Below are 15,064 nucleotides of genomic sequence, written 5' to 3'. Positions count from 1 at the left end.
TATCATGTAGGCCTAATTGTGCCAGAATTTGTACTGTATTTGCACACTATTTTTATAGCCGATATCTGCTGTGAGGGGTCACTTTAAAGCATAAAAGCAGCCACTTTTCTTGGTTAGGAAATCTGAAAGTTCATTTTTGGAGGAATCTTGTGATTGATCATGTCGTTATGAGTTTGGCAGACTGCCGAATCGTGATTCGTCTTTTCGTAAATTCAAGTTACGCATGATTGTGTTCAATTAGCGAATAGGGGATCGGTCCTTAGATCCAGAGAGCAGCATCGCAAATTTTAACGGTGATCAGCGTGATAAGTGAGCAAAAGAGGGCGGCATGCAGGGTTAGTTTACGTTGCAGCGCTGCGAGACCGATCCCCTGCTCAATATAATACAAATGCATTCTATCAAAAGTATCAGTTCATGTTTAAAATCTTCGTGTTTTTAACGAATAGAAGAAGTGCAAAGTCTGCAGCTAAATGGAATACAAGCACGCCATGGCGTATAATATATGAAGAATTATTATTTACCAAGAATGCTCAACCACCAAACATGCCAAAGGAACTAGCTTTAAAAGAAAACGAAGGATCGGCTTCTGGTGGTTCCTTTACATCTTCAAACAAATCTGTGGTAAGAATTCCTATAAATTGAAACCTTCTGGTTGCTAATTTCTTAAAACTTGTTTTGTGTATGGATTCTGTAAAAAACTGCATATATAGGAGGTCCTGGGAGAAACTGGTCGTATCGAGGTCGTATTGGAAAATTTCGTTTGAAGAGTTGGCGTTTATTGCGGGCAATTCATTTACCACTCCAAGTTCGACTTCTTCCTCGGCGGCATCATCGAAAATGACAGGATCAAAATCAATGGTAGGGTCTAACCTTGCAAATACTACACTTTTTTCGCCCTCAATTTAATTTCGCCACAGCCTAAATGGGGAAATTTAAAATGCACAGATAGGGGTTTGACACGTAAACATGGCGAAAAGTAAAACCGACTTGCCGGAGGTTTTTTTTAATTCATCAAGTGAGATCAAATTATTGATAAAATCAAAAATTATAGGTCCTATCTAATATTATCTGTGAATTGCATTGTCAAAATCGATAAAATAAAACCGGCTTGTCAGAGATTTTCATTCTTTATTATTTCATCAAAAGAGAAACTATAGGTCCTAGCTAATATCATGTGTGAAATACACCATCAAAATCGGTAAAAAGACCGCAAACGATTTTGTCTCGCATATTTCAAGAGAAATGTAATCCGTAAAAATATCAATTTTAGCCCCAAACTTTGCCCTAAAAATCCTCGGGTTCGATATTAGTTGTAATTTCTGAAAGCCCTATTCTTTAAACTGAATTTTCTTCGAAGCATATAAACAAAATGTCATCGGTACCGGTGTGTACCGGACACACGGCTTGTCTCCGTGTACGATACGCTAACATTAACTGGGGTGCCCATTTTCTGAAAATCGTCTTTTATAATTATGACTGTTACTTACTGTAAATAACTTATTCCTCTGATTTGTTCGAATGAAAATGGGATTTCTGTTTGACCAATTTTACCTTTCCAGAGTTCAGCTGAACCAGGGAAAATAGAAAAGGGAGACTTTTCACGCAGCACCGTGAGGTTTGCGATGTACAAGGTAAGGAATTATGGGTATGCGGTGTGTATGTTTAGGGGTGTGTGTGCTGAGTGACGTCTTTGTGGTGTTTGGGAGTTGCTTGCGTGGTGGGCCCGGGGTGCTTTAGATTCTGACCGGGTACCCCGAATGCTCGATCCGACTAGCACTAGTCTCAATACTGCCACTAGGGGTATTAAATCCAAAAAATGTCTCTCTACGGATCATCATGCAGTTATTGTTAACTACATGTATGCACACAACACAGGGGCACTCACATAGGTAATTGACCCGTACTAGTAGCGCTGTGCTGTGGGTATAGGAGATGAACTAGTTAGCGTCATATATCAAAAAGTATAAAAGCTCTGATTTTAGTACTTGCTCTATGTTTCAATTACTTATTCTTTAATTTCAAAATATCTGAATTTTTAATCCGGTACAAGCTTTAATAACGGGGGAGCATGCATTTATATGAGAAAGGAAATCTATCATCTTATCCAAACTCCCGTGTTAATCCAATGCCCATTTTACTTCACCGGGCCGCCCTGACTTGGTTGACCGTCAATCTGTCAATCAAGTATGGTTTATTTTCTACATGTCAATCTTTAAATTATTAGCATAGTCCTTATAATAACGGTGGAGCCCCTTGATGAGTAATTGATAGCAAACCAGTGAAAAATCCCCAAAACTCAGTCAGTGGAGCTCCACCCGTCATTATCGATTGGATTTGTCGACCGTAGTCGATCGCTCATTGGATTAATATTATCACGTGGTAAGAAATGTGCATTGGACAATCGATTACTATAATGGTTTAGTACTGCATATTTCGGTTTAATCTTCACTAAGCGGGTTTATGGCTGAAAAGGTCACGGTGAATTTGCCGTGGACAAAACTGCACTATGTTTCATATTCCAAAATTCTCTTCAAAGGGGTATCAAATTTTCTTATTCTAATCGTATTCCTTATAAACCATGGATCACAACTGCTATTTTAACATATATCAGTCGTAAGGACACGTTATATCGTAAATTCAAATCTTCCCCAACTAAATGATGCCAATAAGCGTTACTTGTAAATTATAGAAATACTCATACCAGTGCGATTCGTAATTCTAAGAAAATGTATTATTGCAATCTACTCAGTGAACAAAAGCACAATCTCAAACAAACCTGTAAAATCCTTAATGATCTTTTTATTTCAGGGAAACAGTACGGAAACACTTAAATATGCAAATTATCTATAGCAATAAAATATATCTAGACCATTTAAGGTTTGCAATTTGGGAACCCCAAGAGATTTGGCATGTCCAAGGGGTAGGGCAAAATTATAAAAAGTGAGGGGCACAGACGGTACCTGCTTCCAGTAATAACCTTGTTATAAAACTTTAACCTTGCTCTATTAAATTAGGAATTCTTCCGCTGAGAAATTCGTAATTATATACTAATAGCCTATATAGTGAAACCTTATCTTGGTTTCTAAAGAGAAGTATTTATTCATAACCAAAGTCACGCTTCTTGGTTAATAATATTCAAAACTGTGAATATCAAAGCAAAATATTATACCAATCATATCGGTCTTTTTGTAAAGTTCGGTGGCTCTGAAAAGAGCCGTTCATTCGAAAACCTTTTTCTGTCTCTTTTATAGAAACTTTGGTATTATGGTTAAAAAAATCTATTTCAACCTTATTTATGGTAAAACCGTGAGTCCTTTCATGGACTCGAGTTTGATATCAAGTCCAGACTAGGACCTGATACCGATTGATGAAAACCTGACTTGGTTTCAATCTTGAGGGTGGCGACTACGAATCCTTTCCTGGACTCTAACCTTGAAATAAATATCAAGCTTGCTTGATATCAAGTCCAGACTAGGACCTGATACCGAATGATGAAACCAGACTAGGTTTCAATCTTGAGGATGGTGACTGTGAGTCCTCTCTTGGATTCTGAATTTGATGACGAGTCCTGACTAGGACCCGACACAGAATGACGTTTCCTACTGAAAACATCGCTATTTATCATATATCTGCTGCACTCTCATTGGTCGGTAAACCGGGATGCCTAATTGGACGGTTAGATTGACCAATCGCGGAGTTCGCTGAAATGGCCAATCAGAGACGCTGCTGTTTTTCTCGCCGTTTCCCGTTATCTACGTAGAATCGGCTAACATCTTAGCATCATTTTCAATGGTAGGCTTACCATTCATTAATTATTATTACATTCAGAACTTTGAATATATTAAATTAAAAACGCCCTTACCAAAATAGAGAAACCTATACTTAATGCGTACGCACAACATCACTTTAAAACATGTATAGGCCTGCATGTTTTTAAACTTAAAAACACTATAAATTATTCTTATTATAAGTAATAACTATTACTTATATAGATAAAAATCCATGCCGACAAAGATTGTTTTGGAAGGCCGAGAGGCCAGGGGTAAGCGATTTTCGGCAAGCTGAGAGGTGGCAAGCATTTTTGGCACGCCGTTTGGAAATTTTACCCCAACGCGGATGCTCATAATTATTCCGCAGCCCCATATGAAGTTAACGTTGAAGCCGAAGTATATATTTTCAACCCGCATATGACGAGTATTGCCAACAGTCTGGAGTCACCAATTGGTTACATGTTCTTACAATGAAATTAGGTACCTCTGCTCCTGAAATATGTATCTTAACTTACAAATTATGTACTTTTTAACCGTTTCGTCAACAGAGTCATCAAGTTAGCGTGAAGAAAATTGACAAACGAAGGGTTGAACTAAGCCAAGCGGTTCTTCTTGAGCTAAAATCGGTATGCTTGAATATTATCGTATCTATAACTATCAACAAAGCGATCAACAAATGACCAAAATACTGATCTGCGATTTGTAAATAACAATTTCTCAAATCCGTAATGTACGATCTTATAATATCAAATTGTTTTTTTTTTTCAAACCGGATTTCAGCTTAAAATGGACAGCAACCCTTCCCGGCAGTTATGACTAATATTATTTCAACATTTTGAATCTTACATTATGTAGTAGTACGTAGTAGTAGTAGACGTAGTAGTAGACGTAGTAGTAGTAGACGTAGTAGTAGTAGACGTAGTAGTAGTAGACGTAGTAGTAGTAGACGTAGTAGTAGTAGTAGTAGTAGTAGTAGTAGTAGTAGTAGTAGTAGTAGTAGTAGTAGTAGTAGTAGTAGTAGTCTAGTAGTAGTAGCAGTAGTAGTATTGCAAGCAGTAGTATTAATGTTTTACTAATATTTGCTTTATTTTTGTTTTCTAGAATGTAATGGCTGATCATGAAAATCTAGCACGATTTTATGGCGCATGCGTAGATAACCCAATCATATGCCTCGTCTATAGTTATTGTTCTAGAGGAAGCTTAAAGGTAAAAATGTCTCATTTGATAAAGAATAGCTCAGAATATTACTCAAAATGCTAGGAACCAGTCAAAATAAGCGTATCCAGCAAACACAAAACTTTTGTAGCAAACATTTAAATGTCGGATTATATTAAAGGTCTCATGGAGGGTTTTTTCACCGACGGAAAATTTGTCAACAGTATTTTAAGGGTAGACGAGGTATTGTTGGTCGAAGCAACCTAAAAATCGATTTTCATTATCTATATCAATATATTATTGAAAATTAACGCCTTGATGTTTTGCAAAAGTTCATTCTACAAATCATATACTTTGCAAACTTGCTTAATTTATTGTTGTTAATGAGTTATGTACGTTTTACACAAGTGTTGTTGTTTCAGCCCTCTTTACAACGCAACTCAAGAACCGCAGCACCTATAAAAGTGTATCTGTGATATTTTAATTCTTCTACACGCTCGCTATGAATTGAGCAATGCAGTTTTTGCCAAAGCTCACTACCATTCGTAAGATGCTGTGAACTACCAAATCGCAACATTTTAAAATAATTAATAACCTTAATACATTGTTACCAGTTAATTCATTTCGCTCTTAAAAGAACTATTGACCTTTTATTTGTTAGTTAGTTTGTATAGGAGAAAACTCTGTGAAAATCGCATGTTCGTACAATATTGTTAGCCAAAATCAATTTTGCCGAATGCAGACTCGGCGGTCAAACCCCCCAAGTGGAGATTCAGTGCCGATAAAAACATTTGTCTTTTTGAATCAGTCGTATGTGGTTGAGGGGCAAAGCAAAGGAGGAACTTCCCGGGGGAAGAGATGAACATTGCATCGCCTCTGATTATCAAATAATCACATCATGTAGCTGCATGTGAACCAATTTAACAACATGTTTAACAATTATCTTTTGCAGGACATGCTGCTTGCAAAAATTATGGAGGTCGAACTGAAAGACTCACTGATCGTTGACATGGCCAAGGTACAGTGCAATAATTTATAATTATATAGGCTATAAATGAACTAGCGGGATAACCGCTACAGTAAACGGGAAGAATCACTGTATTAGGTGACCAAAACAGCTATGGCTTGATTTAGGGGCAGTTTGAAATGTGATGTTTTGCCGCATCACAAGAAAAATCACAATGTTGCACCCTCTATAATAATTATGCTAGTCATAACTACGAAATGTGATGAGATTATGTGATGTCAAGTCTTTCTCAAGTTGGTCAGGTTAAATAACAAGGTCAGAAAGTTGGAGCTAAAACTTCAAGCGAAGAAATCAACAAGCAAAGCACAACAACAATTCCGACAAAACCCTTACTAATATGTGAAACGATTGCTTAATGACAAGCAACACAGAACTCCATCCTTCTTCAGTAAAATAGCTGCTGAGAATACTTCAAAGATGTCAACAACAGCAAGAGGCGATGCGAGAATACAAATACCATCTTATGAAGGGCATGAAAAGACCACCAAAACCAACAATACAATTCAAGACCAAACCACCAAGCCTGTCAGAGCTTAATGCCTATCTCCAAAAGCGCACTCAGAAATGCCCGTGCTCCTGGAACCAACCGTATTCCCTACCTAATATGGAAGAAATGTCCAAGAATAACTGGACTGCTTCATGAAGTTATCTGTGACATCTGGAGAAGCACATCAATACCCACTACTGGTGAAACCATCCTTATCTCCAAGGAAGAGAATACCAATGATCCATCATGCTTCAGACCTATCACTCTGAAGAATTCCAGTGGCAACCTTGGAATGGGTATTATTTCTCAAAGGACAATCGAGCACTTGACAGAGAACAAATATATTGACAATCTTATACAGTTTGCCTTGGAATGGTACCATGTACCAGAACACATTAGAAAGATCATCTTCAATTATTACGATGAGCTTTTCATCAGAGTGAAAACTGAAGATTGGGCCACAGACTGGATTAAATGTTGTATCTGTGTCTGGATCTTCTTGACCAATCCAGCCACCTTGGATACAGTATGAGTAGCTCAGACCTTACATCGTCAGCCAAGGCATATGCAGATGATCTGACCCTTGTAGCAAGAAGCCCAGACAGTTGCCAGCAACTTATTAACAACTTCCTCAACTGGACAAGAACTATGAAGGCCAAACCATCCAAATTCAGATCTCATGCGATGAAGAAAGTAATTCCAAACGCAGAACAGAAGTTAAATGGCCACAAAATCCAATATGTAGCTTACAATCTTCAACTACAAATAGACGGACAAATGTGAGTGGACGCGGCGAATCAGCCGTAAACTCGGCAAATTGTATTTTGAGTTAAAGTGTCAAATGTATGTGAAGGTCGTATTCATAGGTGTATCAATTCGTTGCGACAAGTATCTTATCAAACGCTGTTTAAATCAATCAATAATACTACTGCTGAAGAGGATAATAAGCTTCTACCTATTTCTATAGAATAGTTCTTGTCTTTGTTTGCTTTGGCTAAATCCTGTTCAAGTGGTAGATAACAAATCATTGTATTTTATCTAGGTATGTATAATCAACAATGAACAATGAGAGGATATTTCTGAACCTCGTTGACTTGGGTATTATTTGAAATGACCACCAATTATGACTGTTGGATATTTATTACCAGAAATGTAGAAAAAGAGACACATGTAGAACCGATAAAAAATACAATTTTGTCGAAGGTACAGAGTTCAACAAATCATAACCCCGCTTTTGGATATCGTTTGACGTCAAATGATATACCATTTTAAAGCTTATGGTGTATATTTTCTAAACACGAAATAAAACAAAATTGATCGGGGCCGACTTTACGGCTGATTCGCCGCGTCCAGTCACAAATGATCACCCATATTCACAACCAGCCCATTGAATTCCAAGGAAAGCTCATCTATATACAAAAATCTAAAGGATGACGGCATCAGAAAAAATAATGATTAATCAGAAACTGTCAGCCTTGCTGGAAACTACTGATAAAAGTCAACTGAATGGAATCATGAAAATGTGGATATACAATAGGGTGGGAAAATTTGGAACTCTCGGAGAATTTTACTAGGATACATACTAGTATTGTGCTGAAATATCAGTAAGATCGAAGCATATTTCACCCAGGCGGTAGATTTTCACAAAATCTTTACTTTTTCGCTATTTCTTACTGTATACAGGCTGAGTCAAAAAGAAGTAAACTCATGTTTGAGGGGCTGTAACTCGAGATCTGCAAAGAATCTGCTAAAATTAAAAATACCACTGGAAAGAGCAAATTTTACACGTCTAAATAAAAAAAAAAGAATTGTTGCAATTGCTTAAAGCAAACTCAAGTTATACTCATTTGAATACAACCACCCATTTTTGTAGCTGCACACGGCTGATTGATTTTCATCCATTTCAATTTCGACGAATCAGCAAAGTTCTAACAGGATTTATTGTTGAAAAGACAACTTTTGCTTTTAATTAATATTCAACATGACGGTACTATAGTTTGTAGGGATACCAATTCAAGTCTTTACGAACGACCCGGCAGAAGCTTGATTGGGGAATGTTGGGTAAAGGATTGGGCTGATCTTTGGTCTTGCTGTAACGCATGTCCAACTCTAGCAATGTTCGCTTGTGATCTAGCAGTTCGTGGTCTGCCTGAAGCTTCCGGCTGCCTGTTCCTTAGTGTCCCATGCATATTGAGCTTGTTCACATTTTTATACTGCCCTTTACATGAAACCCGGTTAGCTGTAGGAAATTGGAGACGAAAAAGACGCTGAACTTCAGTGGGACTCTTAGTTTCATGATACTTCGTCGACAGAAACGTGCGCTCCCGTGCAGTAAATTGTGGTGCCATGTTGTCATTTGGCCCATTTTATTATAATGTAGTGCAATGAGGTAAAATTCATATTGAAAAGTGCCCTTTAACATGTAGGAATTATTAATCGAAACCACACCTGCCACAGAACTTTATTTGCATTTGGATATCGCTCCTTACCAATCAATATAATAGGTAGGCCCTACTTGGGAAGTGAAACCGTGTGCAGCTACACAAATGGGTGGTTGAATTCAAATGAGTATAACTTGAGTTTGCTGTGAGCAATTGCAACAATTCTTTTTTATTTACTTTACAGTGGTATTTTCATTTTTAGCAGATTCCTTACAGATCTCGAGTTACAGCCCCTCAAACATGAGTTTACTTCTTTTTGACTCAGCCTGTAACTCTATAGCGAAATCAGAAGAAACAATCTGGGAAAAAGTAGATGCTATCCTAACCAATATTAAACACTTTGGGTAGTTTGTTTGGACCCTCCCTTTAAAACATCTCCAAATAACAAGCAGTCTCCAATTGGTTACCATTATTTTTGCTAAAGACACGTATGAAAGTTAAATATTAATGATATTTGAGTTGCTATATTAAGGGGTAGGGGTAGCATTATGGAGCATTCCCCCAGTTCTACTCAGTCAAATTACCCAAATGTGGTATTGTTGCATAGATATGAACTGCAGCATTGCCAAACATGCACATTGAACATTACTACAAATCAGGCGTCACATAACCCTTTATGTGATGTTTTGAGGCATCACGTTTCTGCAAACTGCAATCTGTTTGTCTTTACTAAACATGTTCATCAGGACTCTTATTGAAAATAGAGGCGAATTTCATAGTTCTAGTCCAATAAAACAGCAATGTGGACGTTTCGAAATCTGTCAGATTTCTTAATCAACACTGATGTTGTTGTGACGACCTTCTGTATACAACTCGTTATTGCTTAGCAACTTGGTTGCCAGTTGGTTTCTTCAGGAGATCGTCAAACACGTGAGTTATATTGTATTGCTCCTCGTCTCTGTTCATGGTAGTACCTTGTCTGATTTTCACTGCTTCTTTTGTATTTGTCTGCCTCTTTGCCTAAAATCTTAGCCTCCTCCCAGTCAATGATATGGTCTTTCTCGAGAACATGGTCTGTGATGGTTGGACCTCGAGAGATCCATCCAATGATATACCTGAGCACACATTTTCGTCCAAGAGCTTCAAAGCAAGCTGTGAATTGTCTCCACACCGTCTGTTATTACACTACACGGTTGAGTGCATAGCATCGTAAGAGCTGTGTAGCTTCTAGCTGGAAAATGGGCCTCTGTGAGTGGTTTTTGTCGAAACCTCAAGTGTTACCTTCAGCCAATCAGAATTTTTTTTATCAAACAAAAGCTAACACTTCCCCCTAAAACACTTTTCGCAATTCAATATTATAGCAAGGCGAATGTGGTAAATCTGTTGAAAACTACCTATCCAAGCACATTTTGACCAAAATGTAGATTTTAAGAGTCAAAACCTCAAGTGTTCCTTAAAATATTGTTCACATTTTATGTCATTAAATGAAAAAGCATACTTACATTGTACATATACTAGCGTCAATAGAATGAGCAATGGCAAATTGCACATCTCGCCTGTTTTGTCATACGGTTGTAAATTCAATGAATTATGACTTTGCTAAAGAACGCTTACAAATTTATGTGAACTGTAACCCAATTTTTTTTTTCAAAACTGTCCCTAGAATTTCTTTACCGGGAAAAGCACACGAAAATTTGATAAAGTGCTATTTCAATGTTAAATTCAAAGGGGATGTACCGGAGTCACCGAGCCAAGGGGCAACATTTCCAGATTGTCCCACTGATCTGCTACTAAAAGAATATTACCGGGACAAATGCGCGCGAAGCACGCGAAAAAATTGCAATTGCAATGCTAAAATGAACAATATTTAGGACAATTGTGTCTCAGAATCGTGTCAACGGAGGATTCATAGGCCTTTTACAACTTTTGGTTAACTTAGTCCCGGTATTTTGATCCAGCTCATGAGTTTTATGCTTCTTCTAGGCATCAGAGGAGCTGCCCTATAGCACTCATATTTATGATTTACATAATAGAAAGGAAGTTATAACTCTCAATTGTGAGATTCTTGTTCAAGTTCGAGATGAAAGAAATTTCCAAGAGGATGCCTCGCAGATCTACTCACAAAATGGCTTTACCGAGATAAATGCGAGCGAAGCGCGCGGCAGTTTGGCATTTTGGAACCGAGGATATTCCGAGAGATATTCCGAGCAAAATATTACGAGCTAAATATTCAAGAGCTAAATATGCCAAAGTGGGGGTTAATTTGGGTCTAAAATAGAAAAGAAAAATGCAAATCGTAAATTTTGTTGCAACATTTCTGTCAACTGAGTAGGAGAGGGGACTAACTTGTCACCCTGCCCCATGGCTAATCTCCATTGGTGCTGATGAACAGCGGTGCGGAGGGGTGATGGGATGCGCACATATTTTGTCAATCTTGCAAAATCATTAGTCCTTTGTCCACATCACCACAACTCGCCTGGCCAAAATCATTGCAGGCCCAATATACAGGCCCAATAGGGCCTATATTACGACGTTATTGTAGTTTTTATTCCCTCTCTCTCATGTGATGTGAGAGACACATCTCATACTCTCACCCTCTTCCCCCTCTCATTTGATAAAAAAAAAGTCTATAAACCATGTAAACGAAAAACTTATTTTGTTTCAGGGTCTTAACTACCTTCACAATAGTCCCGTCCATGTCCATGGGAGACTGCATTGGAACAACTGCTTAATTGATAGCCGGTTTTTGCTCCAGATAAGCGATTTCGGTTTACATGAATTCCGCGCAGGCGAGATTGACATCAACATCGATGGCCAGGGTAACGAGCGTGCAAACACAGGTAAGAACGTGGCCACAAGGGCCACAACCTCTGTTATATCGACCATTTTGTACAGTCGAGTAGTAAATGATGACGATGTGGCGCTTGTATCTTTGTCTAACAGATGCTGAAGGAATATTTCATTTTCGTAACGGGCCACTAATGAAGGAAGATAAAGGTCAGTAGGTGTTAAGGCAATGCGCTGCTAAGTGGCCTTTTGATATTATCAGAAATGAAGATTTAATATGAATAAGGAAGTAGCTGTGCGGGCTGGAACGACTTTTGTAATGGCATACTTTGGTTATAAATAAATATACCATATATCAAAAAATAATAAGAGTTTTATTTATCATCATTCTTGTATAGCAATAAATTAGCCACAATGCAAAAATATACTAGAGCAGTGGATAATAAAGTAAGAATTTGGGCCATGTTCCGACAGTAAACAAACGCGGTGTAGACCGAATATTTCACTTGTTCTTCTTTGTGTTGAAATTTGGTAGATATTGGCAGGGCCGGATTTACATTTCTTGGGGCCCTGGGCCAGGTCAAACTATGGAGGCCGAAATATGGAGGCTCGAATTTGGCCTACCTCAAGGTTCAATCATCGGACCCTCGGGGTTTTCTTTGTATATTGTACCAGTTGGTCGTATCATCAAATCATTCAACTTGTGTGTGTGTGCTTGGCGGTGAGCAGTCACGTCATCCAGCTGCTGCTCAAAAATCGGCTGAAATCTACCATCTTTTCAGCCATCCGCACTTTATTTATCAGTACTGTGGTTTATAAATATCTTAACCACAAAGTGTTGAGCTTTTTGAGCCAGCATTTTTCATCTGGGTCAGGTATTTTCTATCTAAAAATTGTTGTTATTGTGTGATGATATACCAATCCAAGATGGCGTCCAACATGCAGTGCTAGCCATAGCGTAACGTCTGGTGTGGTTGAAAGTAGGGCTGGGATGTGTGAAGGTGACCTTGCGTCTCTCCACCATGAAGGTCATCTTGTTCCACATAGTGTTACTTGCCATTTTTATATTCTTATGTATGCAAGAAGTGATTGACATCCATGTAAAACCCAGTGTAAATTCTGTACATCATCTGAATGCGCACGTATCCAATACTGATGATATTTTATATTCATATCATACATGTTGTATTTTTGATACCATACCATTATGTAATTACATGTATTACTATTGTTATATATATTATACACCAATGTTTACAAACATATATGATCTAGTAAAGTATTCAGACATTACAAATATGACTTTTGATTACAAGTATTTTCCTGCTGATATCAAATTGTTGCTTTGTAAGCTTAGAACCAAATCTGGATTATCTGACCATCGTAGTAGTCCTCGCCAACTGGTCCTCACTTATTTCTGTTTGATAATTGTTATACAAGCTGGCGATGTAGAGACCAACCCAGGTCCTGAATTTCCTTGCAAAATTTGTAATGAGGAATGTGATTGGTCATGTTACGCAGTTGGTTGTGATGCGTGTGATGCATGGTTCCATGCCAAATGTTTAAATATGAGCACTCAAACTTATGCAGCCTTGGAGGACAGTAGTGTCACCTGGGTATGTACTTGTGGCTTACCGAACTTTGCAAGTTCGTTGTTTACATCATGGTCCACGATAACTGATAATAGTTATAGAGTACTCGCTTCTATCAGTAGTGAAGATGACATAAAATCTCCCTTGGCTGCATCATCACCAATTCACATACCAACTGCTAACAATGTTTTTGGTAGGCGTACTAGATGGTCTGATAAACCCCCGGCTACCAAAAGTAGTCTTGGTACCCCCTCCAGAAATAAACCAGTCAAAGTCATGATCATAAATTTCCAGAGCGTGTGCAATAAAGTTGCCGAATTAGCAATTTGTCTGGATGTAAACAGTCCCGATATTCTCATAGGAACAGAGTCATGGTTGTCTGATGACATCAGCAACAGTGAAATTTTCCCATCAAATTACTCTGTTATCCGTAAGGATAGGCCTCTCAATGATCATGGCCAAAGATACGGTGGTGTTTTCATATGCATGAAAAATGACATTATCATGTCACATCGTGCCGATTTAGATACTGAGTGTGAAATACTCTGGGCACAACTGGAACTAGTCGGTTCCAAAAGGATTCTCCTTGGTGCTTTTTATAGACCCCCGGAATCAGGAAGTGATATCTTAGACCAACTACAGTTGGAGATTTTAATCTTTCACATATTGATTGGGAGAACTAGACCACCATCCCGGGTTGTCCCAAACCGGGATTATCAAGGCAGTTGCTAGAAATAGCAAATGACTTTGGTCTAGAACAGTTAGTTAGAGAGCCAACTCGTGGTTCTAATATACTAGACCTCTTCTTTATGTCAAACCCTACCTTGATGGACAGAGTGAGGATTTTACCTGGGATGAGTGACCATACTGGTATCCCACTGGTCACAATTAACACCCGTCCTAAAGTAAATAGGTCCAAACCTAGGAGAATTCACCTTTATCACAAGGCAGATTGGTCAGCCATTAAAGAAGATCTCACAGACATAAGCAGTGACTTTCAAGATATCTGTTCAGATATGGTCACAGTGGATGATTTGTGGGATGACTTCTGCACTAGGGTCAAAGGTACCATGGATAAAAACATCCCTACCAAGGTAGTTACTCCTCACAAAAGCCCCCCGTGGTTCAATCGTAATGTATCACGGATCTACAGGAAAAAGAAAAAAGCTTTTATTAAGGCCAAACACTCAAATAACACCGATGACTGGGAGATCTTTCGATCACTTCGCAAAGAATTGAACCGGCAATCGCGTCGGAACTATCGTCAGTATGTCAGAGATACATGTTCAGAGTCAATGAAGAAATTCTATTCCTTCATTAAGAGTCTAACAAGAGACTCCTTTGGTGTCCCAACTTTAAAAAGTGATGGTACTCTTATCTCCGAGAATGTCAAAAAGGCTGACATTCTCAACCAACAATTTGAGTCGGTCTTTCGACAGGAAATAGTTGATAATCTCCCACACATACCAGGCCCAAAGTTTCCATGCATGCCTGACATACACATATCCACAAATGGTATCACAAAGCTACTGACCGATCTTGACCCAAACAAAGCGACAGGACCTGACGGCGTGCCTGCACGTATCCTTAAGATGGGGGCAAAGGAGATTGCGCCAGCCCTGGCGACCATCTTTCGGAAATCACTCGAGACAGGAAATTTGCCTGAAGATTGGAGGAGTGCCAATGTTACTCCAATCTTCAAAAAGAGATCGCACTAAACCCTCCAACTATAGGCCGGTATCGCTTACCTCTATATGTTGCAAGGTGATGGAACATGTCATCCATTCGAGTGTCATGAACCATCTAGACAAATATGATATATTGAATGACCACCAACATGGCTTTCGCCGAAATCGATCATGCGA

General features: G+C 38.5%; 1 protein-coding gene and 2 long non-coding RNA genes across 3 annotated transcripts in view; all 3 read left to right on the top strand.

The window, feature by feature from the left end:
* LOC140151059 (uncharacterized) overlaps nucleotides 1–15,064 on the top strand; it is a 525,069-nt gene that overhangs the window by 97,993 nt on the left and 412,012 nt on the right. The window lies entirely within an intron of this gene.
* On the top strand, nucleotides 1,560–4,977 carry LOC140151065 (uncharacterized). The gene is made up of 3 exons (XR_011858894.1): nucleotides 1,560–1,631; nucleotides 4,319–4,396; nucleotides 4,872–4,977. It is a non-coding gene; the product is annotated as an uncharacterized lncRNA (long non-coding RNA).
* Nucleotides 5,854–15,064, top strand: part of LOC140168410 (atrial natriuretic peptide receptor 2-like) — a 38,336-nt gene continuing 29,125 nt past the window's right edge. The window contains exons 1-3 of the mRNA XM_072191800.1: nucleotides 5,854–5,943; nucleotides 11,486–11,660; nucleotides 11,764–11,817. Coding sequence (XP_072047901.1) covers nucleotides 5,854–5,943; nucleotides 11,486–11,660; nucleotides 11,764–11,817 — 319 coding nt within the window. The remainder of the gene's footprint in view (nucleotides 5,944–11,485; nucleotides 11,661–11,763; nucleotides 11,818–15,064) is intronic.

Source organism: Amphiura filiformis, chromosome 1, assembly GCF_039555335.1.
Source record: "Amphiura filiformis chromosome 1, Afil_fr2py, whole genome shotgun sequence".
NCBI classification, from domain to species: domain Eukaryota; kingdom Metazoa; phylum Echinodermata; class Ophiuroidea; order Amphilepidida; family Amphiuridae; genus Amphiura; species Amphiura filiformis.
The sequence above is the reverse complement of the archived record's forward strand: the minus strand, read 5'-3'. Positions and strand labels throughout refer to the sequence as shown.